Raw genomic sequence first — 26755 nt, 5'->3', positions numbered from 1 at the left:
CCCTCTCCCTATCCCCTTCCACAATAGAGACTCATATCAGAATCAGCTTTATCATCACTCACATATGTCATGAAATTTCTTTAATTTTTGTGGCTGTAGTACAGTGCACTACTTAACATTACTACAGTACTATGCAAAAGTCTTAGCCACATTAGCTGTATATATGTGTGCTTCTGGTCAATACTGTATGTTCAAGCTTCAGATTACCAGACCTACTGTTTACTGATTTACACATCAGCCTGAAAATGTATGTTTATTCTCTTTAATTTATTCATGAATTGGGTGTGGTTGACGAGGCTGGCATCTATTACCCCTCCCTGAGAGGTGTTTTGAGCCACTGCAGTCCTTCTGGGGAAGGTCCTCCCACTTTTGGATGCTGGGTGGATAAGGGGCGGTGACATATTTCCAGAGATGGTGTGTGTCTCAGGACATTAAGCAACCTTGGCCAAGGTTGACACATGTAAGGTTAAAGGCTGAGCAGGCCAGTATTAACCCAAGAGTTACAAAGGAAATACTGAGAGCTGCAAAATGAAAATAGATTTAAAAAATCGTACCATACTCTGACGACTAGTAGTGATTGTTGTTATTAATATGAAAAATAAGATCATGGCAAAGGGAGAGTCATACAGATGGAAACAGACTCTGTAGCTACTGAATGCGTGCTGACCACCCACCACCCATTTACACTGATCCCGTTTCTTTTCTCCCCACCTTCCCCCAACTCCTACAAGATTCTACCACTCAACCACGTACTAAGGGCCATATAGAGCCACCAATTAACTCACTGACCTGCACGGTGGGAGGAAACCGGAGCACCTGGGGAAACCCGAGCAGTAATGTGCAAACTCCACACACAGACAGTGCCGGAAGTCGAGATCGAACCCAGGTCATAAGCTATGAGGTAGCGGCCATACCAGCTTCACCAGTGTTCCACCCATTGAGATGTGGTCCCATTTAAGTTAGGCAAACTGTTCTGTAATAGACCAGGTAATAGCTAATTTAGGAAGTGTACTTGATTCTTAAACTTACTGTGAAAATCAAACAACGCCAGTGTGTCCCTCCACTACTCTCACTACCTGTGTCCTAATGATACAATTCATCCATTCCATTTAAGGAGGCTGTTCATCTATTCTCCCACTCTCCTGGGACTCTCGCTTCTGTTCTCACTCCCTCCCAGTGCTTCTATTTTCAGCCTGATTCTCAATTGTATAATCAGCCTGACATTTGTCATGTACTCTGCTTCTCTCTTTCAGTTTCCTTCTTCATCCTTTAGCTCCTTTGCTTATCCTCCTTGTACGAATGTGCGTGCATTGAACCCAATCACCTTTTCCTTTAAAGACCTTGTATTGTGTCATCTGAGCCAAAGCCATCTGAATCCCCTAAAATTGGCCTCCCACCAATTATGTCTTTTCACTCAAAGTTATGTCCAATTTTTTCTATTTTTTAAAAACTATGATCACTATTCCCTGATTGCTCCCTCACTGAGAACCATTTCATGACCCTCATTATTCCTCATGCTTCCTCAATGGTGGATCAGAAACATAGTGGAAAAGAAAATTCTCCTGAATGGAGGACATCAACCCCATAGATGAAAATGCACAACTCTTTGCGACAGAGAATTCCAGAGATTTACCACTCACCATTTATTTCAATATTAAATGACCACTTCTAAATTTGTACCATGTCCTTTCATTTGAGACTGTCCTAGTAGTGGAAACATCTCAAAACCTACCCTGACATGTATTTCTATCAGATCATTTCATTGAACCAGCTTACATCAGGGACAAGTTTGGGGTACACAAGGTTCATGTTATAGAACCAATTCAGGAACAGGCCAGTAATGACAGAGAAGCAAGTGATGCATTAATGAACCAAACAGTCGTTTCTGGATGACATTCTCAGGGGTCTCAGCTGATGAAATACGTCAGGAGAGTCATTGTTGTGGTAGTAAAGGGAGCTTGGCATACCGTTTATGCATGGAAAGTTCTAACAATGTGAGAAGAACTAGTTGTGAGGATGTTAAACTCATTCTCTGTTAGTTGGATTGAACAAAGGAGGTGGAGAAAATTGCAGACAGAATCTAGGAAGAATGAAGCCATAGAGATTTTGGACAGGAACAGTGTTTAATGTCTTTAATCTCAGAAGTGTTGGGATTTAGTGGGGTAGCTGGTCACAGCACCAGAGACCTAGGTTCGATCCTAACCTCCAGCTGAGTGAGTGAGTGAGTGTGTGTGTGTGTGTGTGTGTATATGCACGTGCGCTGTTTGCACGTTCTCCCTGTGTCCACGAGGGTTTCTCCCAGGTTCTCTGGTTTTCCTCTCTGAGATCTGTGGGTTGGTAAATCACCCCTGGTATGTAGGTGAGTGTGAGAAGCCACAGGGGAGTTAATAGGAATGTGGGAACAAAATAGGATGAGTGTAGATGGGTCGCTGATGGCTGGTATGAACTCAGTGGTCTGGGTGGCCAGTTTCTATGTTGTGTTAGTCTGTGACTGTTACAGGTGATGCTTTAGTTTTTGAGATGCTTGATCATTCTTAGCCCAAAATTCAGATTCTCCACAGATGCTGCCTGATTCACTGAGTATTTCTGGCACTCCAGTGTTTTCCTTATCTTGGCCCACTGGGCTCCATTCCTCTGGACACATGCAGAAGGGTTCCAAAGTTATCTGTGTTGAACCAGTGCTTGAGAGGGTTAAGTGGTGAGTGCAGATTGCACACAGTTTCTGCACATTGAGATGAGTAGTGGTTTGCCAAGGCATCAAAAATGTTGGAATGTTTTAGGGGTTAAACTGGGAGTGACTGATCATGTAGGCAGAAGAGACAAATATTAAAACTGAGCTTTTCAGCAGCTAAATCGGGAAGCAGTTCTCAAATGATGGGATAAAGCAGGAGGCTGTGAAACCCACTGATTTTTTTTTAGGACTGACACACATTTTCCTTGCATTGTTAGTGGATAATTGACAAAGCAATTTTGGGGCTGAGGGATAGGCCAGGATTTAATTTGAACAGAGAAGCAGGCAGAGAGGGTGACAGCACCTCGGGGTCCTCTGTGGAGAGGACCGACAGTGCTTGAGAATCTTTCACTCCCACCGAAGATGCAGCGTCAGTTCGATGTTGAGTGAAGCTCCCTCTGTGTGTTCTCTAATCAAACACACTGGCTTCAGTTACTCTGTGTGAAGCCGAGTGCCTGTGTGCTTTGAAGCAGGTAAATGAGGGATTTCTCTGTGTATTTATTCTCTCTCTAGACGTGGGCATCGAAGACAAGTCCAGCATTTATTGGCCATCCCTACTTGCCCTTGAGAAGGTGGAGGGGGGAGGGGGGAGCCTCCTCCTTGAACTACTGCAGTCCTTCTGGTAAAGGTGATCCCACGACGCTGTCGGGGAGGGAACTTCAGGAGTGAGACCCTGAAATGATGCGGGACCAGTGATAGATTTCCAATTTGGGATAGTGGGTGACTTGGAGGGGAAAGTTGCAGGTGGTTGTGCTCTTCTGTGCCTGCTGCCCTTGTCCTTCTTGGTGGTGGACCTTAGAGGTGCTGTTAGAATAGGCTGGATGAGCAACTGCGATGCATTGTGTAGGACGCCACACACTGCGGCTACAGTGCGCTGGTGGCGGAGGGCAAGAGGGTTCATACCGGTTGGGCTGCCACTTCGTTGTTATTAGAATTGGAAGCGGGATTGGCTAATAATTGTTGTATGTACCTGGTACAGTGAAAAGCTTGTCCTGTGTACTGTTCATACAGATCACCTCATTAATCTCAAACTGTGCTGAACTTCCCAAAAGTCTGTGCATTATTCTGGCCAATTGGAGAGTATTCCATCCTTGCAGAAGGCTTTTGGGCTACCAGGGGTGGAATCTACCCAGCCTCTCAGCCTGCTGTCATCTGAAGTCTGATTTGTGTGGCTGATTCCATTAAGGTTCTGATCGGCTGTGACCCGCCCAGGACTGCCTGTCTCTGAATGTCAAGGGTTGGAGGAGGGGCTGAATATGAAGACAGTAGTTAAAGTCTCCCCTGCTTGGAGATGGTCATTATCAGGCACTTCTGTGGTCTGAGTGCCCTTGCCACTTACCAGCACATGCCCAGATTTTACCTCGGTCTTGCTGCGCACTGCAGCATTGGAGCACCACCAACTCCTGTAATCTGGAATGTGGTAATGCAGGATTAGTGAGCTATGTCAGTCAGGAGATAAGCATTGACCACTCTTGTTTGGAAAAGAGTGGAATTGAATTTGTGCATCCACTCGAGAGAGCTGAGGGCTCACCATTTGCCTGACAGCTGGCACTTTTGAGACTTCAGTGAGGCGTAGAATGTGTCAGTCTGGGATCAGACATTCAGATGTCTCCAGTGGGGTTTGAACCAGCCACTGGCACTGAGTTCCTCTCTGCCTTTGTCTTTTTCAGAGTATCACCCAGGCAGGTCTTCACGGAGGAAGAGCATTCCTGGAGGGAAGCAGCTGAGTATGGATGCTGTGACATCGGCTCCCTTCAGACCCACAGTAAGTATCTCTCCCAAGAACACAGAGGAGGTAAAGCCTCCATCAGTTCCTCAGAGCCATCCTTCGGCCTATTGTATCCATATAGGTTCATGAGCATGATTCCGGTAATGAAGGGGTTAACATATGAGGAGCATTTGGCAGCTTTGGGCCTGTGCTCACTGGAATTTAGAAGAGTGCTTGGGGATCTCATTGAAACCTACTGAATGTTGAAAGGATGAGATAAAGTGGATGTGGAGAGGATGTTTCCTATGGTGGGGGTATCCAGAACTAGAGGGCACAACCTCAAAATTGAAGGGTGACCTTATAGAACAGAGGTAGAGAGGAATTTCTTTCAGCCAGACGGTAGTGAATCTGTGGAATGCTCTTCCACTGATTGCAGTGGAGGCCAAGTTTGTGCGTATATTTAAGGTGGAAGGTGATAGCTTCCTGATCGGTCAGGGCATCAAAGGATATGGTGAGAAGGCAGGTTGTTATGGGGTTGAGTGGGATCTGGGATCAGCCATGATGGAGTGGTGCAGCAGACTCAATGGGCTGAATGGCCTAATTCTACTCCTATGTCGTGATCTTATGGTCTTTGGAGAGTGAGATACCTCCACCAAATGATGCTAATTTGGCAGTATTAACTTCTGAAGCTTGCTAACTCTGCTGCTGTACTGCTCAAAAGGACAAAGGTTGCAGCTACATATAGGAAAGCCATCATCTCCATGTTTCTCTCTAAATCACTCACACCACTCCCAGACTGGGCTGCCAGATTATACCGTACTGACACAAGCCATGTCCACCATGAAGTACCCATCTATATTAATCTCATTTAATCAGCACTTTCTATTTGTTGGTGATTCCTTTCCCAGCAGCTGTTCGAGATTGTGGCTCACCCCCAACTTCTCAATAGTGAAAGCCTTGGCCTTGGATGTGGCAAACACATCCTGGGAAATGAGTCATAGAAAAAATTCACTCAGCGGGAGTAGTTCCTGTAGTAATGGCTGGGTATCTACCTCAGCTCCATCGGCAGCTGATCTCCTATCTCAGTTCCGCCTGCCACCGGACCTGTGGTACCTGAGTTTCACCTGCCACTGGAACCCCTGCTTCATTCCCTCCTTGCCAATGGATTTCCTGCCTCATTTTCACCTTGCCAGATAGTGCCCTGATTGGTAATTCGAATCAGGGATGGGCTAATTGGCCTAATTCTGCTCCCATGTTTTGTGGTGTAATGGACTGAACATCCAAAGGAAAGAGATTTTCTAACCCCCCTTCCCCCTCCCCCTTCCCCTTCCCCCTCCCCCTCCCTCCTTCCCCTTCCCCCTCCCCCTCCCTCCTTCCCCTTCCCCCTCCCCCTCCCTCCTTCCCCCTTCCCCCTTTCCCACCCCTCTCTAGCTCTCCTCTCTCTCTCTCTCGCTCTCACCTCTCCAGGTCTCTCACTGTCTCTCTCGCTCTTTCTCACTCCATTCCCCCCATTCACTCTCTGCCTGACCTGCTGAGTGTTTCTACATTTTCTGTTCTTATTTTCAGAACTTGCTTGTGGTTAGGAAGGGGTGCTGAGAGGGTGGTGTGTGCGCAACCCATCTCAAAACTGACTTTGATTGCTCCGAACTACAGTGAACACTTTGAACCCGGGACGAGGCTAATCCAGAGCAATACGCACAATGCCGGAGAAACTCAGCAGGTCAGGCGGCAGCTATGGAAATGAATAAACAGTCGACGTTTCTGATGAGGTCCTGAAGAAAGGTCTCGACCCGAAACGCAGACGGTTTATTCATTTCCATAGATGCAGCCTGACCTGCTGAGTTCTTCCAGCATTTTGTGTGTGTTTTGTTCTGGATTTCCAGCATCTGTGGAATCTCTTGCATTTACCAGGCTAATCCAGCCGCCCAATGTCTCCACTGCCACACTTCGCACCATTGCTACAGCCTTCCCTGCTTTCCCCCCTCTCCCGTGTACCCATCTTCTCTAGAACACACGGAGAATGAATGTCAGTGAGTTGCCCTGGTAACAACAGTGAAGTCCTCAATTGTTACGAATCCCACGCTCTGTAAATAATATCTACGATACATACAGTATTAGTTCTGTTCCCGAAGCTTGTCTTGTGGTGCTTCCTTCTGACCAGACCTCCTCGGCATTCCGTCGCTATGTCCATGGATAGACGGCCTGTTTCAGCCCCGCGAGCACCCGGCTGTTACTTAATCTGCAGATCGCCACCAAAATTATTTTTACTTCAAATCCATTTATTCCCATGCAGCAAATGTGTGGTAAATTTTGAATAGGAGGCGGTGCAGGGAAACCCAAATATTGCCCCAGAGATCTGCCTTGCTTTATTAGCATAGTCGTACAATACAGGAAGTGGTCCTTCAGCCCACCAACTTCATCCTGACCACCAACCTCCATTTAAACTGATCCCTCCAGATTCCACCATTTGCAGTCCCCTGTGCCCCATTTCATTCTCTCCACACTTTCACCCAAGTTATGAAGGGTATACAGAGGGTTAATGAAAGCCCAGACTTTTTCCACTGAGTTTGGGTGTGACTAGAACTAGAGATCATAGGTTAAGGGTGAAAGGTGAAATGTTTAGGATGAAAATGAGGGGCAACTTCTGAACGTTGCCAGCGGAAGTGGTGGATGTGGGGTTGATTTGAACATTTAAGAGTAATTTCGATAAGTGCGTAGATGGGAATGGGTTGTGGTCCAGATGCAAGTCAATGGGACGAGGCAGATTAATACTTCTGCATTGACTAGATGGGCTGAAGTGTTCAAGGACTTTCCTTTGTGACTCCTCACCCCTCCCCACTCAATTCTACCTCTCACTTACACAATTTCTAGTGGCCTGCTAGATTTTTTAAATTGTGCAAATGTAGAGAGAGAAAAAAACTCTCCATGTTGTTGCTTCAAAGACTCCTGAAAACATATCCAACATGGGTTAGCTACAAACAATCCCTTCAAATACTTATAGATTGGGTTTAGCCATGGAATAGAAAGATTTGGAAATACTCAGTGGGTCAGGAAGCATATGTATGTGGAGAAAGAATCAGATTTAATGCTGCATCACAAATCAATACCACCTGGGCCATGCCAGCACAACAACAATCACTACCTCAGCATAGAAACACTATAACCACTTTGCACTACAATGATAATATGTTTTTTTTTGTTCTGATCGTGTTCCTTATTGTATTATTCCTTATTGGTCCTGAAGAAGCGTCTCAGCCTGAAATGTCGACTGTTTAAACTTTTCCATAGATGCTGCCCGGCCTGCTGAGTTCCTCCAGCATTTTGTGTGTGTTGCATATTTTATATTTTTGAATAGTTAATGCTGTTAATATATGATATCTTTGTGAAAGGTGTGTATCTGATGCTATGTGCCTGGGTTGCTGCTGCAAATAAGTTTGTTCTTTGCACCTATGCTTGCATGTACTTGTAAACATGACAATAAACTGGACTTTCACTTTGAGGTTAAAGGTGAGAGTACTCAACAGGTCATGTAGAAATTGTGGACGGGCAGAGTCAATGTTTTGTGTCAAACGCTATTTATTTTGGATTTCTAGGACCTGTCATTTTTTTTAAAAATTCATTTGGGATCAGAAAAGTTTAAATAACAGAGGTCAGTGTATTTGATGTGGTCTGGGTCTAAACACAAAGTAAGTTAGAGAGAATGAGACTCTGACATATCCAGTTGTCTGAATGTAGGGAGGCAGAGTTTGGAAAGAGGGAAGGAGTCTGAGGGTGAGCGTGGAAGCAAAGTGGGGGAATTTGTATCACTGGGAGCTTCATTCCAATTTCTCCCTGCAACACACAAGTAGGAACACAGAGTGGCAGTCAAGACCATTGGTGTGGTTTCAAGGGATCCTGGCACTGGGTGTTCACTGAGTGTTATCACTAGCATAGTGATGAGTGGCCTCTCTTACTGAACAGCACTTCTGTCTGTCAGGCTGTCTGAGGGTCAATCTACAGGTCCAGTTCTTTGTCAAGGAACTTAAAGTCCTGCTGAAAGGTCTCGGCCTGAAAGGTTGTCTGTTTACTCCTGTCCATAGATGTTGCAGCATGTGTTGAGTTCCTCCAGCATTTAGTGAGTGTTGCACATTTGGAGAATTCACCACAGCAGGGAGCTGACCACAGCCATTTCCCTGCTCACCTTTCCATGTATTTGCCGGTCTTCCCCGGCCTCTCGCCCACTTACTTTCCCTCATTTCCCTCCTTCCCCCCTCCCACCTATCGCCATCTCCCTCCTTCCCCCCTCCCACCTACCGCCATCTCCCTCCCTCCCTCACTGTTCCCCTTTCTTTCTCATGCACTCCCTCCCTCTTCACCCTTCTCTCATTTCATCACTTTTGCCTCCCTCCCTTTCTGTGTCTCCCTCCCTCTGTCCAATTTCCTTGCTCTGCCTCACTCTTTTCCCCTTCCTCTGCCCCTGTTTTCCCTTTATTTGGTTCCTTCTCATGCCCTTCTTCCCTCCCAAAGCCTCCCCTCTCCTGTTTCCCTCCCTCTGCCTTACTCAATGTCTTCCCACTCCCACTCCCTCATCTCATTTCTACTCCCTCCCACTCATGCCCTCTCCTTCACACTCCTACTCCCTCCATGCCTCTGTCTCCCTCCCTCTCCCTCTCATACTGTCTCTGGTTCCCTCCGAAACACTCCCTCCCTCGCTGTGCCACTTCCTTCACTCACTCCTCACATCTTCAGCTTTCCCCACACCACTTATCAAAAAGAGTCCCTGTGAATAATACCATTCCCAGTCCCTGTACCCAGTGTCTCTGTGAATAACCTCATTCCCGGTCCCTGTACCCAGTGTCTCTGTGAATAACCACATTCCTATTCCCTGTACCCAGTGACATTGCGAATATTCCCATACATGGTCCCTGTATCCATTGTACTTGTGAATATCCCCATTCCCAGTCTCTGTACCCAATGTCTCTCTAAGTAATCCCATTCCCAGTCCCTGTACCCAGTGTCTGTTTGAATAATCCCATTTCTGTTCCCTGCACACAGTGTCCATGTGAATATCCGGATTCCTGGTCCCTAGACCATCAGATGTAGGAACCGAATTTGGCCATTCAGCCCATAAAGTCTGCTCCGCTATTCCATAAGGGCTTATCCCAGATCCCACTCAACTCCATGCACCAGCCTTCTTGCCATAACCTGGCACTGAACAACTATCAATTTTCACTTTTAATATACCCACATTCTTGGCCTACGCAGCTGTCTGAGGCAGAGCATTCCACAGATTCACCATTCTCTGGGTGAAAAAAATTCCTCCCTACCTCTGTTCTAAAAGGTTACCCCTCAATTTTAAGGCTGTGCCCTCTAGTTCTGCACACCCCCACCACAGGAAACATCCCCTCCACGTCCACCTTTTCAGAGCTTTCAACATTTGGTGGTTTTCAATCAGATCCCCATGCATTCTTCTAAATTTCAGTGAGTACAGGCCCAAAGCTGCCAAATGCTCCTGATATGTTAACCTCTTATTTCCCAAAATCATCCTTGTGAACCTCCTCTGGACTCTCTCCAATGACAACATATCCCTTCTGAGATATGGGGCCCAAAACTGTTGACAATAGTCCAAGTGCAGCTTCAGTAATGTCTTATAAAGCTTCAGCATTATCTCCCTGTCTTTGATGTTCCGTTCTCTCTAAAATGATTGCCAACATTGAATTTGCCTTCATATCACGGACTCAACCTTGTAAAATTAAGTTTCTGGAAGTCTTGCACGAGGACTCCTAAGTCCCTTTGCACCTCTGATATTTGTACCTTCTCCCCATTTAGATAATAGTCCACACTATTGTTCCTTTTACCATGCATTATCACACATTTCCCAACACTGTATTCCATCTGCCACTTTTTTGCCCATTCTACCAATTTATCTAAGTCCTGCTGCAATCACATTGCTTCCTTAGCACTATCTACCCATAGAACCATAGAAACTACAGCACAGGCTCAGGCCTTTTGGCCCTTCTTGGCTGTGCTGAACCATTTTCTGCCTAGTCCCACTGACCTGCACACGAACCATATCCCTTCATACACCTCCTATCCATGTATCTGTCCAATTTATTCTTAAATGTTAAAAAAGAACCCACATTCACCACCTCGTCTGGCAGCTCAATCCATACTCCCACCACTCTCTGTGTGAAGAAGCCCCCCCTAATATTCCCTTTAAACTTTTCCCCCCTCACCCTTAACCCATGTCCTCTGGTTTTTTTCTCCCCTTGCCTCAGTGGAAAAAGCCTGCTTGCATTCATTCTATCTATATCCATCATAATTTTATATACCTCTATCAAATCTCCCCTCATTCTTCTCCGCTCCAGGGAATAAAGTCCTAACCTATTCAATCTTTCTCTGTAACTGAGTTTCTCAAGTCCCGGCAACATGCTTGTAAACCTTTTCTGCACTCTTTCAACCTTATTTATATCCTTCCTGTAATTTGGTGACCAAAACTGAACACAATACTCCAGATTTGGCCTCACCAATACCTTATACAACCTCATCATAACATTCCAGCTCTTATACTCAGTACTTCGATTAATAAAGGCCAATGTACCAAAAGCTCTCTTTACGACCTTATCTACCTGTGATGCCACTTTTAGGGAATTTTGTATCTGTATTCCCAGATCCCTCTGTTCCACTGCACTCCTCAGTGCCTTACCATTAACCCTGTATGTTCTACCTTGGTTTGTCCTTCCAATGTGCAATACCTCACACTTGTCTGTATTAAACTCCATCTGCCATTTTTCAGCCCATTTTTCCAGCTGGTCCAAGTCCCTCTGCAGGCTCTGAAAACCTTCCTCACTGTCTACTATACCTCCAATCTTTGTATCATCAGCAAATTTGCTGATCCAATTTACCACATTATCATCCAGATCATTGATATAGATGACAAATAACAATGGACCCAGCACTGATCCCTGTGGCACACCACTGGTCACAGGCCTCCACTCGGAGAAGCAATTCTCTACTACCACTCTTTGGCTTCTTCCATTGAGCCAATGTCTAATCCAATTTACCACCTCTCCATGTATACCTAGCGACTGAATTTTCCTAACTAATCTCCCATGCAGGACCTTGTCAAAGGCTTTACTGAAGTCCATGTAGACAATATCCACTACCTTCCCTTCATCCACTTTCCTGGTAACCTCCTCGAAAAACTGCAATAGATTGGTCAAACGTGACCTACCACGCACAAAGCCATGTTGACTCTCCCTAATAAGTCCCTGTCTATCCAAATGCTTGTAGATTCTGTCTCTTAGTACTCCCACCAATAACTTACCTACTACCGACATTAAACTTACTGGCCTATAATTTCCCGGATTACTTTTCGATCCTTTTTTAAACAACGGAACAACATGAGCCACTCTCTAATCCTCCGGCACCTCACCTGTAGACAGCGACATTTTGAGTATTTCTGCCAGGGCCCCTGCAATTTCAACACTAGTCTCCTTCAAGGTCCGAGGGAACACCCCATCAGGTCCCGGGGATTTATCCACTTTAATTTTCCTCAAGACAGCAAGGACCTCCTCCTTTTCGATCTGTACGGTTTCTATGATCTCACTACTTGTTTCCCTTAATTCCATAGACTTCATGTCAGTTTCCTTAGTAAATACAGATGCAAAAAACCTATTTAAGATCTCCCCCATTTCCTTTGGTTCCGCACATAGCCGACCACTCTGATCTTCAAGAGGACCAATTTTATCCCTTACAATCCTTTTGCTCTTAATATACTTGTAAAAGCTTTTTGGATTATCCTTCACTTTGACTGCCAAGGCAACTTCATGTCTTCTTTTAGCCCTCCTGATTTCTTTCTTAAGTATTTTCTTGCACTTCTTGTACTCCTCAAGCACCTTATTTACTTCCTGCTTCCTATACATGTCATACAACTCCCTCTTCTTCTTTATCAGAGTTGCAATATCCCTTGAGAACCAAGGTTCCTTATTCCTATTCACTTTGCCTTTAATCCTGACAGGAACATACAAATTCTGCACTCTCAAAATTTCTCCTTTGAAGGCTTCCCACCTACCGATCACATCCTTGCCAGAGAACAACCTGTCCCAATCCACGCTTTTTAGATCCTTTCTCATTTCTTCAAATGTGGCCTTCTTCCAGTTAAGAACCTCAACCCTAGGACCAGATCTATCCTTGTCCATGATCAAGTTGAAACTAATGGTGTTATGATCACTGGAACCAAAGTGCTCCCCTACACGGACTTCTGTCACTTGTCCTAACTCGTTTCCTAACAGGAGATCCAATATTGCATCCCCTCTAGTTGGTCCCTCTATATATTGATTTAGCAGACTTTCCTGAACACATCTTACAAACTCTAAACCATCTAGACCCCTAACAATATGGGAGTCCCAATCAATATATGGAAAATTAAAATCCCCTACCACCACAATTTTATGTGGTACCCCTCCACCTATCTTCGTATCATCTGCAAATGTTGCCACAAAGCTACCAATTCTATTGTCTAAATCATTGACAAACAATGTGAAAAGTAGTGGTCCCAATATTGACCCCTGAGGAACACCACTAGTCACTGGCAGCCAACCAGAAAAGGCCTCCTTTATTGTCATTCGCTGCCTCCTGCCTGTCAACTATTCCTCTATCCATGCCAATATCTTTCCTGTAATGCCATGGGATTTAAACTTGTTAAGTAGCATCATGTGTGACACCTCATCAAAGGCCTTCTGAAAATTCAAGCAAATGACATCGCTGCCTCTCCTTTGTCCACCTTGCTTGTTACTTCCTTGAAGAATTCTAACTGATTTGTCAGGCAAGATTTCCCTTGACAGAAACCATTCTGACTTTGACTTATTTTATCATTAGTCTCCAAGTACCCTGAAACCTCTTCCTTAATACTGCACTGTCCCAACCACTGAGGTTAGATCAACTGGCCTATAATTTCCCTTCTTAAAGAGTGGAATGACATTTGTAATTTCCCAGTCCTTGGAACCATGCCAGAATCAAGTGATTCTTGAAAGATCATAACCAATGCATCTGCTATCTCTTCAGCAACCTCTTTCAGATGTCTGGGATGTAGTCCATCTGGTCCAGGAGACTTATCGACTTTAAGACCTTTCAGTTTCCCTTGCATTATTTCTTTTGGAATAGCAATGGCACTCACTCCTGCTCCTTGACACTCATGGAAATTTGTCACACTGCTGGTGTCTTCCACAGTGAAGACTGATGCAAAGTACTTATTAAGTTCATGCACTATTTCTTTGCCCCCATTACTACCTCACAAGCATCATTTCCCAATGGTCCATATCAACTCTCACCTCCCTTTTACTCTTTATATAACTGAAGAAACTTTTAGTATCCTGCTTTATATTATTGGCTAGTTTGCCCTCATATTTCATCTTTTCCCTTCATATAGCCTTTTTAGTTGCCTTTTGTTGGATTTTATAAACTTCCCAATCATCCAACTTCCCACTCACTTTTGCTATGTTGTTTGCCATTCCCTTGGCTTTTATGCAGTCTTTAACTTCCCTTGTCAGCCCCGGTTGCCTACCCCTGCCATTTGAAAACAACTCCTTCTGTGGGACATATCTATCCTGTGCCTTATGAACTATTCCCAGAAACTCCAGCCATTTCTGCTTTGCCATCATCCTGGCCAGTGTCCACCTACAATCCACCTGGACAAGCTCCTCTCTCATGCCTCTGTAATTCCCTTTATTCCATTGTGATACTGATACATCTGACCTATTCTTCTCTCTCTCAAACTGCAGTATGAATTCCATCATATTATGATCACTGCCTCCTAAGGGTTCCACAACATAGGTATTCAGCAAATTCCCGCTCTTGCGATCGCCATCAAGCTGATGTTCCCAATCCCCTTGCATAAAAGTCCCCCATTACTATTGTGACATTACCCTTATTACTTGCCCTTTCCAGCTCCCTTTGCAATCTCAACCCCACATCTTGGCTACTATTTGGAGGTCTATATATGATTCCCATCATGTTTTTCTCACCCTTGCTCTTTCTTAACTCCACCCACAAAGATTGGACATTCTCTGGCCCTGCATCAACTCTTTCTAAAGATGTAATTCCATCTCTTACCAACAGAATCACACCACCACCTATACCTTCCTGCCTGTCTTTTTGATACAGAGTATATCCTTCGATATTAAACTCCTCACTATGACCTCCCTTCAGCTACGACTCAGCGATACCCACAACGTCGTAATGACCAAGCTCTAATTGCACCCTGTGTTTATCCACCTTATTTTGAATACTACATTGATTTAAGTACAACATCTTCAGTCTAGCATTCTTCACCCTTTTGAATTTTGTCTCTGTAGTACACGTTTAATGCTTTACATTGTCTGCGTTTGTACCCAATCACTGGTTTAGCCTCTCTTATATTCATGTTCCACCCATCATCTACTTGTAAACTGCTGGCTCATCCTCAGCTCTATCACACTGGTTCCCATACCCCTGCCATATTAGTTTAAACCACTCTCAACAGCTTTAGCAAACCTGCCCACAAGGATATTGATCCACCTTGGATTGAAGTGCAACCCATTGCTTTTGTACAGATCACACCAGCCCCAGAAGAGGTACAAATGATGGAGGAATCTGAATCTCTGCCCCTTGATCCATTTCTTCAGCCACGCTTTTATCTGCCACCTCATTCAATTCCTATTCTCACTGTCATGTGGCACAGGCAGTAATTGCTACCCTGGCCCTTGTACCCAGTGTCCCTGTGAATATCTCCATTCCCCATCCATGTTCCCAGCATCCCTGTGAATATCCCCATTCCCCATCCATGTTCCCAGCGTCCCTGTGAATATCCCCATTCCCCATCCATGTTCCCAGCGTCCCTGTGAATATCCCCATTCCCCATCCATGTTCCCAGCATCCCTGTAAATATCCCCATTCCTCATCCATGTTCCCAGCGTCCCTATGAATATCCCCATTCGTCCACGTACCCAGCGTCCCTCTGAATATCCCCATTCCCCATCCATGTACCCAGCGTCCCTGTGAATATTCCCATTCCCCATCCATGTACCCAACGTTCCCGCCTATGTACCCAGTATCCCTGTGAATATCCCCATTTCTAGACCATGTACCCAGTGTCCCTGTGAATATCCTTATTCCCGATTCCTGGGAATAGTGTCCTTGAGAATATCCCCATTTCCAGTGTTTATACCCAGCATCCCTGTGAATATCCACATTCCTGGTCCATGTACCCAGTGACCTTGTGAATACCCCGTTCCTGGTCCCATTACCCTACGTCTCTGTGAATAACCCCCTCCCCAGTTCCTGCACTCAGTGTCCATATGAATAACCCCATTCCCAGTTCTGTAGTTCGTGCACCTGTGAATGTCCCCATTCCCGGTCCCTGTACCCAGTATCTCTGTAAATAATCTCATTCCTGGCCCCTGTTCCAAATGTCTCTGTGAATAATCTCATTCCTGCTCCCTGTACCCAGTGTCTCTCTGTGAATATCCCTATTCCCATCCCTGTGCCAGGTGTTCCTGTGAATATCCCAATTTTGGGTACCTGGTACCCAGTGTCACTGTAAATAATCCCATTCTCTGTACCCAGTGTCCCTGTGAATAATCTCATTCCCGGTCACAGAACCTAGTGTCTCCATGAATAACCCCATTTCCAGTCCCTGTTGACAGCGTCCTTGTGAATAATGCAATTCCCAGTCCCTCTACTCAGTGTCCTGATGAATAATCCCATTCCAGTCCCTGTACCTAGTGTGCATATGAATAACCCCTTTCCTGGTCCCTGTATCCAGTGTGTGTGTGAAAAATCCCATTCTCTGTATCCAGTGTCTCTGTGAAGACACTCCCAGTCCCAGTACCTGGCATTTCTCTGAATATCCCATTTCCTGGTCCCTGTATCCTGTTTCTCTGTGAATAACTAACTGCATTCCCAGTCCTTGTAGTCAGTGCATCTGTAAAAATTCCCATTCCCAGTCCCTGAATCCAGTGTCTCTCGGAATATCCCCATTCCTGGTCCCTGTACTCAGTGCCTCTGTGAATATCCCCATTCTTGGTCCCTGTACCCAGTGTCACAGTGAATAAGTCTATTCCCAGTCCTTGTACCCAGTGTTCCTGTGTCCATAACCCCATCCTTAACAATTGACTCCAGCATTTTCCCAACCACTGAGGTCAGGCTAACAGGTCTATAATTTTCTTTCTGCTGCCTTCCTCCTTTCTTAAATAGTGGAGTGAGGTTTCCCAGTCCACTGGCACCATGTCAGAATCCAATGATCTTTGAAAAATTATTACTAATGCCCACAATCTCTTCTGCTACCTCTTTCAGAACCCTAGATTGCAGTTCATCTGGTACAGGTGATAATGTACCTTTATGTCTTTCAGCTTTTTGAGCACATTCTCCCTTGTAATAGTAACTTCACTCACTTCCCTTCCCTCACACTCTTCAACATCTGGCACACTGCTAGTGTCTTATACAGTGAAGCCTGATACAAAATACTCAGTTAGTTCATCTGCCATCTTCTTGTTCCCCATTACTATTTTTCTGGCCTCGTTTTCTAGTGGTCTTATATCCACTCTGATCTCTCTTTTATGTTTTACATACTTGGAAAAAGATTTTACTATCGACTTTGATATTGTTTGCTAGCTTGCTTTCATATTTCATCTTTTCCCTCCTGATGTTTCTTTTAGCTGTTCTTTGTAGGTTTTTAAAAGTTTCCCAATCCCTAATCTTCCTGCTAATTTTGGCATCTAATAATTTCGGGTCTCGGCCCGAAACGTCGACTGTACTTCTTCCTACAGGTGCCGCCTGGCCTGCTGCATTCCACCAGAATTTTGTGTGTGTATCCTGCACCTTCCCCATTTTTCCCAGAAACTCACGCCACTGCTGCTCTGCTGCCATCCCTTGCCAGCATCTACTTTCAATTTACTTTGGCCAACTACTCTCTCATTGTAATGTCCACTGAAATACTGCTACATCAGACTTTAATTTCTCCCTATCAAATTTCAAGTTGTACTCAATCATATTGTGATCACTGTCTCCTCAGGGTTCGTTTACCTTAAGCTCCCTAATCACCTGCGGTTCATTACATAACACTCAATCCAGTATTAACTGATCCCCAGTAGGCTCAGCAACAAACTGCTCTAAATAGCCATCGTGTAGGGATTCAATAAACTTTCTCTCTTGAGATCCATTACCAACCTGATTTTCCCAATCTGCCTGCATGTTAAAATCTCCCACAACTATCATAACGTTGCCCTTGTGACACGCCTTTTCTATTTCCTGTTGTAATCTATGGTCCACATCCCAGCTACTGTTGGGAGGCCTGTATATAACTGGCATCAGGGTCCTTTTATGCTTGCAGTTTCTTAATTCAACACACAAGGATTCATCATCTTCTGATCCTATGTCAAATCTTCCTACTGATTTGATGCCATTCTTTACCAGCAGTGCCGTGCCAGCCCCTCTGCCTACCTTCCTATCCATCCGATACAACGTATAACCATGGACATTCAGCTCCCAACTACAACCATCCTTCAGCCATGACTCAGTGATGGTCACAACATCATGCCTGAGAATCTGTAATAGTGTAACATGATAATCCACCTTATTTCTTTTACTCTGTGCATTGATTTATAACATGTTGAGTACTGTATTTGCTAGCCTTTTTGATTTTGCATCCCAAAAGCACTGATAATCACCCTGCTGGCTGCAATTATGTCCTATCCTCTGCCTGTCCTATCTGACAGTCTGACTGCATGCTATCTTTGCTTTTTTACCATCAATCCCATCCTGAGTCCCTACAGCCCAGTTCCCAACCCCTTGCCAAATTAGATTAAACCCTCTCCAACAGCTCTAACAAACCTGCCCGCGAGAATATTGGGACCCCCCGGGTTCAGGTGCAACCCGTCACTTTTGTACAGGTCATACTTCCCCCAGAAGAGATCCCAATGAACCAAGAACCTGAAGCCCTGCTCCCTGCACCAACTTCTCAACCACGCATTTATCTGTTAAATCGTCTTTCTTCTACCCTCGCTGTTGCGTGGCACAGGTACCAGTCCAGAAATTACTACCCATGAGCTCTCTAAGTTCTCTCTTCAGGACCTCTTTGCTTTTCCTTGCTATGTCGTTGATACCAATATGTACCAAGACATCTGTCTGCTCTCCCTCCCCCTCCAAAATGCTGTGGACATGACCCAAACATCCCTGACCCTGGCACCTGGGAGGTAACATACCATTTGGATGTCCCATTCACATCCACAGAATCTCCTCCCTGTTCCTCTGACTCTCGAGTCCCCTATTACTACCGCTCCCCTCTTCTTCCTCTTTACCTTCTGCATCATGGACCCATGCTCAGTGCTAATAACCTGGGAGGTCATCCCGCCCCCCCCCCCCCCAACAGTATCTGAAATGGTATGCTTATTAATGAGCGGAATGGCCCCAGGGGTGCTTTGCGCTAACTGCCTATTCACTTTTCCATTTCTCCTGACAGTCACCCAGCTACTCACCTCCTGCAGCTTAGGGGTGATTACTTCCCTGTTAGTCTGATCGATGATCTCCTCACTCTCTCATACATGCCGAAGGTCATCTAGCTGCTGCTCCAGATCCCTAACACGGTCTTCAAGGAGCTGCAGCCAGATGTACTTCACACAGATGTAGATCCCTGTACCCACTGTCTCTGTGAATTTCCCCATTCCCTGTCCCTGTACCAAGTGTCTTTATGAACAATCCCATTCCCGGTCTTTGTGAGTAACCACATTCCCGCTCCCTGTACCCAGAATCTCTGTGAATACCCCATTCCTGGTCCCTGTACCAACTGTCCTCATGAATAATCTGATTCCCGGACAGTGTCCATCTGAATAACCACATTCCCGGTCTATGGATCCACTGTCTCTTTGAGTCACCCTATTCCTGGTCCCTATATCCAGTGTCTCTGTGAATATCCCCGTTCCTATTCCTTATAATGAGCATCCTTGTTAATAACTGGATTCCCAGTCTGTGTACACATGTCCTTATGAATAACCACATTCCCAGTTGATGAACCCAGTGTCTGTGAATCACCACATTCCTAGTCCCTGAACCAGTGTCCCTGTGAATAACCCATTCCCAGTCCCTGTGAATAATCCCTTTCCTGGTCCTTGTGAATAATTCCTTTCCCAGTCCCAGTACCACATGAATAATCACGGTCCCTGTACCCCATTCCTGGTGAATATCCCCATTCCCTGTCCTTTTACTCACCGTCTCTGTGAGCTAGCCCATTTTCTGCTCCTGTGCCCAGTGTCCCTGTGAATAACCCCATTCCCAGTCCCAGTGTCTCTGTGATTAACCCCATTCCTGGTCCCTGTTCCCAGTGTCTTTGTGAATAACCCCATTTCCGATCCCTTTCCCCAGTGTCTCTGTGAACCTGCCAATTCCCGGCCCCTGTCCCCAGTGTCCCTGTGTCACACCGCTCTGTCAGGTCAGGGTAAGCATGCCTGATGAGGGTCGCCAGTTGAAAGAAAAACAGACTGTATACTGCAACAGCATGTTAATGCAATGTGTTTTATTTAGTGCTATGTGGAAAAAAAAGCAAAAGCTCCCCAATAGTTGTGAAGAAAATAAGTATTTACAAATAGACAAATGAAAACAAACATGTATGTACAAAAATTTGCAAATATACGGAGGCTTTCTCCATGACACACTTTTTCATTAACTTTCCAATGTAACTATTCACTAACCATCACCTCTCTAGCAAAGCTAGACTGAGGGTTTAAATCTGCCTCCATCGGGCCTAGAAAACCTGGAAATTGTACTGTTGGTCTCAGAGAAGGGTAATCCCATGACCAGACCATAACAATTATTTCAGATGCAGAACTGGAACGTTTTAAACAGGGATTCTAACATCCTACAGTTTATTCCACAATAAATGCCTCAGTTAAACCCATAGATCAGTGTCCACATGCTCGGGTGAATATAAAAGGATAATGCCACCCCACCAGTGGAGTTGCCTGTGTGGGGTGTAGTGCACTGCTTCCACTAACCCAGGCATTATTTTAGGATGCTGTGAGCTGTCCCTTGGGTCTTTTGGGGCAGCTCTCCCATCTACAAACCGATGTAACAGTGTGAGTGAAAATAAATAAAACTGTTGGGAATGCCTGTAACTAGAATTCGTATTTTTATGAGTTATATTAGGGTGTGGAAATGGTGAGCTCCTAAGAATTGCAGAATGGGAGGGCAAAGTGTGTGAACTACTGGGCAAACTAGACCAGGGACAGAACGAGGAGGAGTGTCTAACCAGGCAAAGGGACAAGGTTAGCGCGAGAATTAGCATTGCCAACCTGTTTTGTCAGAAAGCCCCCAACTCTTCTGGATTGCACAAGGTGGGCAATCGGGAGAGATAGTCTGCCATGACGTTGGTCTGACCTGCCTTATGATGGATTTCGAAATGGAATGGTTGTAGAGCCAGGTACCATCTTGTGATATGTGCATTGTGGTTTTTCATAGAGAGGATCCAGGTGAGTGTTTTGTTGTCAGTCTCCCAAATTAATTCTCTGCCTAGCAGGTAATACTGGAGGCTCTCCAAGGCCCATTTTATGGTGAGCGCTTCCTTGTCAATAGTGGGATACCTTGTCTCCCATGGTAGTGGTTTCCAACTAAGGTACAATACTGGCTGTTCTTCTTCCTCGTTCCCCTGGGCCATGACTGTTCCAATCCCCACTGCTGAGGCATCGACTTGGATGGTTTGGTAAAGTCTGGGCTGATGAGGACTGGTCGGGAACACAAAGTCTCCTTCAGAGTCACAAAGGCTTCCTCACATTCTTTAGTCCATCGAACTGGACTCTTTGTAGACCTCGGCATCATTTCTGTTAGTGGGACTGCCATGGTGACAAACTGAGGGGTAAGATGGCGATACCACCCATTAGCCCCAGGAAAGACAGGACCTGTTTCTTCATGTGGAGCCGTCGACCAGTGGCTGAACTAGTCCTCGCCCTAGCTGGTAGCCCAGGTACCATGTCTCAACGTGGGCCCACTCACACTTCTGAATGTTCAATGTCAAGCTAGCAACTGCAGTCATCTTCAGGACATCCTCAAGGTGCTTTAGGTGGTTCTCCCAGATGACCACATCATCCAGGTAGGCCACACAATGCTTCTCGGATCACCTTAGGTGAGTGCTGAATGTGGTGTACTCACAAGAATCCTTTGCCAACAAGATCTGCCAATAACCCTGGCAGAGATCAAGTTTGTTATAAACTTGGCATGGCCCAACCTTTTCAATAGCTCATCAATCCGTGGCATAGGGTAGGCGTTGAACTTGGAGTCAGCGCTGATTTTTCAGAAGTCAGTGCAAACCCCCAGGGACCATCAGGCTTTGGCACACTCAACACCAGGCTGCACTACTCATTCTCAGAGGGCTTGACCACTCCCAGGTCCAACATGGTGCAGATCTCAACCTTGAGTGGTTCCACCAACCTCTCTGGGATTCGACCATATCGCTGCCGGATGGGGGTGATGTCCTTCAAGTGAATGGTTTGCACTGCCATTGTTGTTCGGCCAGTGGAGGACTGGAAGAGAGAGAGAGAGAGGTACTGCTAGAAGACTTGGTTCATCTCCCTCCCCATGGATAAGGGGTCAGATGGCCCAGGTTGGGCTTTGGAGAAGCACACCAAGACTGCAGACTTTCAGTCATCTCTCCCCCATCTTCCTCTGTCTGTTGGATCAGCAAAGAAAGCTTTGGACCCTTTTCTTTCCTTCCACTCCCTCAGCAGGTTGACATGGCATGCCTTTCCCTTCCGCAGACGGGGCACTTCATAGGTGACTGGGCTTGCTTCCTCAGGACTTCAAAAGGCCCCTGCCACTTGGCCAAGAGTTTGCTCATGGAGGTGGGAAGTGAAAGAAGGACCTTCTGACCAGGGGTGAACTCACATTGCAGTGCCTTATGATTATACCAACTCAAACTTGTTGCCTGCATAGGGTGTAGTACACTTGTTGCCACTAAACCAGGCATTATTTCAGGATGCCCCAAACTGTCCCTCGGATCTTTTGGGGCCGTTCTGATGTCTACAAACCCATTTTACAGTGTGAATGAAAATAAATGAAACTGTTTGGAATGCCTGTGTAGAATCCTTATTTTTATGAGTTATAAACCAATAGAGCACATTAACTGAAGGGATTGATTTGACTGGCCAAGCTAGCAATTGTTTTACTGTTGGGGCATGTAAATGGTGAACTCCCAAGAACTGCAGAACCTGAGGGCAAAGAGTGTGAGCTACCGGGGAAACTAAACCAGGGACAGAATGAGTAGCAGTGACTATCTGGACAAAGGGGCAAGGATAGCATGAGAATTAGTATTGCCAACCTGTCCTGTTAAACCCTGTGAATAATCACATTCCCAGATCCCTGTATCCTGTGTCCTTGTGAATAATCCGATTCCCAATCTCTGTACTCAGTGTCCGTGTGAATAACCCCGTTCCTGGTCCCTATCCTGTGTCAATATGAATAACCCAATTCCCAGTTCCTGTACTCATTGCCCTTGTGAATAATCCCATTTCCGATCCCTGTACCATTGTTTCTGTGAATATCCCCATTTTCAGTCCCTGTACCCATTGTCTCTGTGAATAACCCCATTCCCAGTCCGTGTACCCATTGACTCTGTGAATAATCTATTCCTGCTCCCTGTACCCAGTGTCACTGTGAATAACCCCATTCCTGTGTCCTGACGAAGGGTCTCGGCCTGAAACATCGACTGCACCTCTTCCTACAGATGCTGCCTGGCCTGCTGCGTTCACCAGCAACTTTGATGTGTGTTGCTTGAATTTCCAGCATCTGCAGAATTCCTGTTGTTTTTGTCACTGTGAATAATCTGTTCCTGCTCCCTGTACCCAATGTCACTGTGAATAACCCCATTCCTGCTCCCTGTACTCAGTGTCTCTGTGAATAATCCCATTACTGCTCCCTGTACCCAGTGTCTCTGCGAATAACCCCATTCCTGCTCCCTGTACTCAGTGTCACTGTGAATAACCCCATTCCTGCTCCATGTACCCATTGTCTCTGTGAATAATCCCATTCCCAGTCCGTGTACCCATTGACTCTGTGAATAATCCCATTCCTGCTCCCTGTACCCAGTGTCACTGTGAATAACCCCATTCCTGCTCCATGTACCCAGTGTCACTGGAAAGAAAAGGGGATAAAGCCAGAATAAGGAGTGGGGAGAAGGAGTGCAAATTTGGAGAAAAGGAGGATTTACCAGTGGCCAACAATTTTAATTCCATTCTGACATGTTGGACAACGACCTCTTCTGGCCCGGTTGGAGGTCAACACTTCATATCAAGTTGGAGGAGCAACACCTCGTATTCTCATGGTTGCCTCCAACCTGAGGGCATCAACAGCAATTTCTGCCCCCCCCCTTTCATTTTCCATTCCCTATTTTGGCTTCCCTCTTAACCTCAACTTCACCTCGCCCGCCGGTCACCTCCCTCTGGTTCCCCTCCTTACTCCCTTCCTGTCACATCCACTCTCCTTTCCTTGTAGATTCCTTCTTCAGCCCTTTTCTTTTTCCACCTATCACCTCCCATTTTCTCACTTCATTCCCTCTCCCCCACCCTCCCACCTTCCTCCTCACCTGGTCCCCCCTATCACCCACCTGCTTGAATTCTTTCCCCTCCCCAACCACATTATTCTGGCTCCTTCCCCCTTTCCTTCCGGTCCTGATGGAGGGTCCTATCCTGAAACATTGACTCTCTATTCCTCTCCATGGATGCTGCCTGACCTGCTGGGTTGCTTCAGCATTTGTGTGTGTGTTGCTTTGGACTTCTAGTATCTGTAGAATCTCTTCTGTTTATGATCCTCTGCACATAATGTTGCTTCGGTTGGGATACAGCACAGAAACAGACCCTTCCAGCCCAATGAGCCCGCACTGCCCAATTACTCCATGTGACCGGAGCCCCCAGAGGAAGCCCACACAGTCATGGGGAGAATGTACGCACTTCTTACAGACAGAAGAATTTAATTTAACAAGGCTCATTGGCACTGTAAAACCATTACATTAACCGCTACACCACCCTGCCGCTCCACTCCTTTTACTAATTTGGTTACATTGTCAGAGATGCCTTACTGGAACCTGCCCATTTTAGTTTGGTTGAAGCTCTCTTACCAAGCGTTTCTTCACTCTGAGCAGCCATTCTCACTGAGACCCCTCTCCTCAGACCCAAAAGGGGCCACTGTGTGAATGGTTTGATGAATCAGGTGGATATGTCTGCCCAGTGCCTGTCTCGCCTGGGACTGGATGTACATTGAGATTGGATGGCCGCTCTCCTCACCAGCACAGCCGGTGTGTTTCTGGTTTCCTGCCAACGAAGGTACAATAGCTTAAAGTAGACGATTATATTCTGGAAACTGAGAGGCTATGGGCCAGCTCAGAGTAGCATATACATGGACATGTAGACAAAGAAGCCCCTACTGCCACACTTACACACAAGGTACACAATGGACACGCGAACAATCTTACAATGGTAAGTATCACGGCTGGCTACAAGTTCTGATGAAGGGTCTTGGCCCGAAACGTTGACTCTTTACCCTCTTACATAAATGTTGCCTGACTTTGCTGAGGTCCTCCAGCATTTTCTGTGGGCTGGATCGAGATCCGGTAATGGGACTTCAAATGTGCAGGAATATAAGAAGCTGCAGAAAGTAGTGGACTACCCTCAGGCACATCCCTCCCCTCCATCTGGCATACCTACAGGAGGCACTGCCTCGAGGCAGTATTCATCATCAAATATATCCACCACCCAGGTAATGCCATCTTCTGGCAGCCACCATCGGGCAGAAGCTTGAAGTCCCACACCTCCAGGTTCAAGAACAGCTGCTCCTCTTCAACGATTCATTTCATGAACCAACTTGCACAACCCTAATCACTATCTGAGTTTTTTGCTTTTTCTTATTTAACCCTTGAAAGGATAAAGGGTAATGGCTGCAGGGACAGTGTTCTGTTCTGAGTGTCAGATACGGGATTTCCTGAAGACTTCTGGCCTCCCCGATGGCCACATCTGCACCAGGTGGATTGAGATGCAGCTTCTTAGAGACCATGTGAGGGAACTGGAGCTGCAGCTCGATGACCTTCGGCTTGTTAGGGAAAGTGAGGAGGCGATATACAGGAGCTACAGGGAGGTGGTCCCCCTCAAGGCTATAGGAGACAGACAGATGGGTGACTGTCAAGAGAGGGAAAGGAAAACATCAGATAGTGGAGAGAACCCCTGTGACCGTCCCTCTCAAGAATAAGTACTCCATTTTGAGTACTGTTGGGGGGACAACCTCCCTGGGGAAACAACAGCAGCCGCGCCTCTGGCACTGAGTCTGGCCCTGTGTCTCAGAAGGGTAGAGAACTGAAGAGGGTGGCAGCAGTAATGGGGGACTCAATAGTTAGGGAGACAGATAGGCGATTCTATAGATGCGAAAAAGAAACACAGATGGTAGTTTTCCTCCCAGGTGCCAGGGTCCGAGATGTTTCTGATCGAGTCCACAATATCCTTAAAAGGGACAGTGAGCAGCCAGAAGTCGTAGTACGTATTGGTACTAACGACTTAGGCAGAAAAAGAGAGGAGGTCCTGAAAACAGAATACAGGGAGTTAGGAAGGAAGTTGAGAAGCAGGACCTCAAGGGTAGTAATCTCGGGATTGCTGCTGCCTGTGCCAGATGACAATGAGGATAGGAATAAAATGAGCTGGCAGATAAATGTGTGGCTGAAGAATTGGAGCGGGTGTAGGGATTCAGATTTCTGGATAATTGGGACCTCTTCTGGGGCAGGTGTGACCTGCACAAAGGTGCAGGTTGCACTTGAGTCTGAGGTGGAGCAATATCCTTGCTAGAGTTGTTGGGAGTGGTTTGAACTAAGATGGCAGAGGGATGGCAACCAGTGTGACAGAGCCATATGGATGAGCCAGGCAGATGATGTAGTTTGTATTATGAATGTAAGGAAGGACAAGCCAATGATTGGGTACAAATGTAGACAGAGCAAAGAGTTAAATTGTACCACAGAGGCAAAATTCAAAAGGGCAAAGAATGCAGGTGCTGTATTTAAATGCGCGTAGCGTTTGGAATAAGGTGAACAAACACATATTTTGGTATGACATTGTGGGCATTGCTGAGTCATGGCTAAAAGAAGGTCGTAGTTGGGAGCTTAACATCAAAGAATATACTTTGTATCAAAAGGGCAGGCTGACAATAGGTGGTGGTGTGGCTCTGTTGGTAAGAGATGGAATTACACCTTTAGAAAGAGGTGACACAGGGTCAGAGAATGTTGAATCTTTGTAGGTGGAGTTAAGGAACTGTAAGGGTTAAAAAAAAAACATTATGGGAAT

The 26755-nt window shown here is 45.9% G+C and overlaps 1 protein-coding gene across 2 annotated transcripts in view; it reads left to right on the top strand.

The window, feature by feature from the left end:
* LOC140198108 (ras/Rap GTPase-activating protein SynGAP-like) overlaps positions 1-26755 on the top strand; it is a 582056-nt gene that overhangs the window by 339841 nt on the left and 215460 nt on the right. For both annotated transcript variants that reach the window (XM_072259023.1, XM_072259025.1), the window contains one exon: positions 4402-4496. In XM_072259023.1, the coding sequence (XP_072115124.1) occupies positions 4402-4496 (95 nt within the window). The remainder of the gene's footprint in view (positions 1-4401; positions 4497-26755) is intronic.

The sequence above is a fragment of the Mobula birostris genome, chromosome 5 (assembly GCF_030028105.1).
Source record: "Mobula birostris isolate sMobBir1 chromosome 5, sMobBir1.hap1, whole genome shotgun sequence".
In the NCBI taxonomy this organism is placed as follows: Eukaryota; Metazoa; Chordata; class Chondrichthyes; order Myliobatiformes; family Myliobatidae; genus Mobula; species Mobula birostris.
This window is presented reverse-complemented; position numbering and strand designations above follow the sequence as displayed.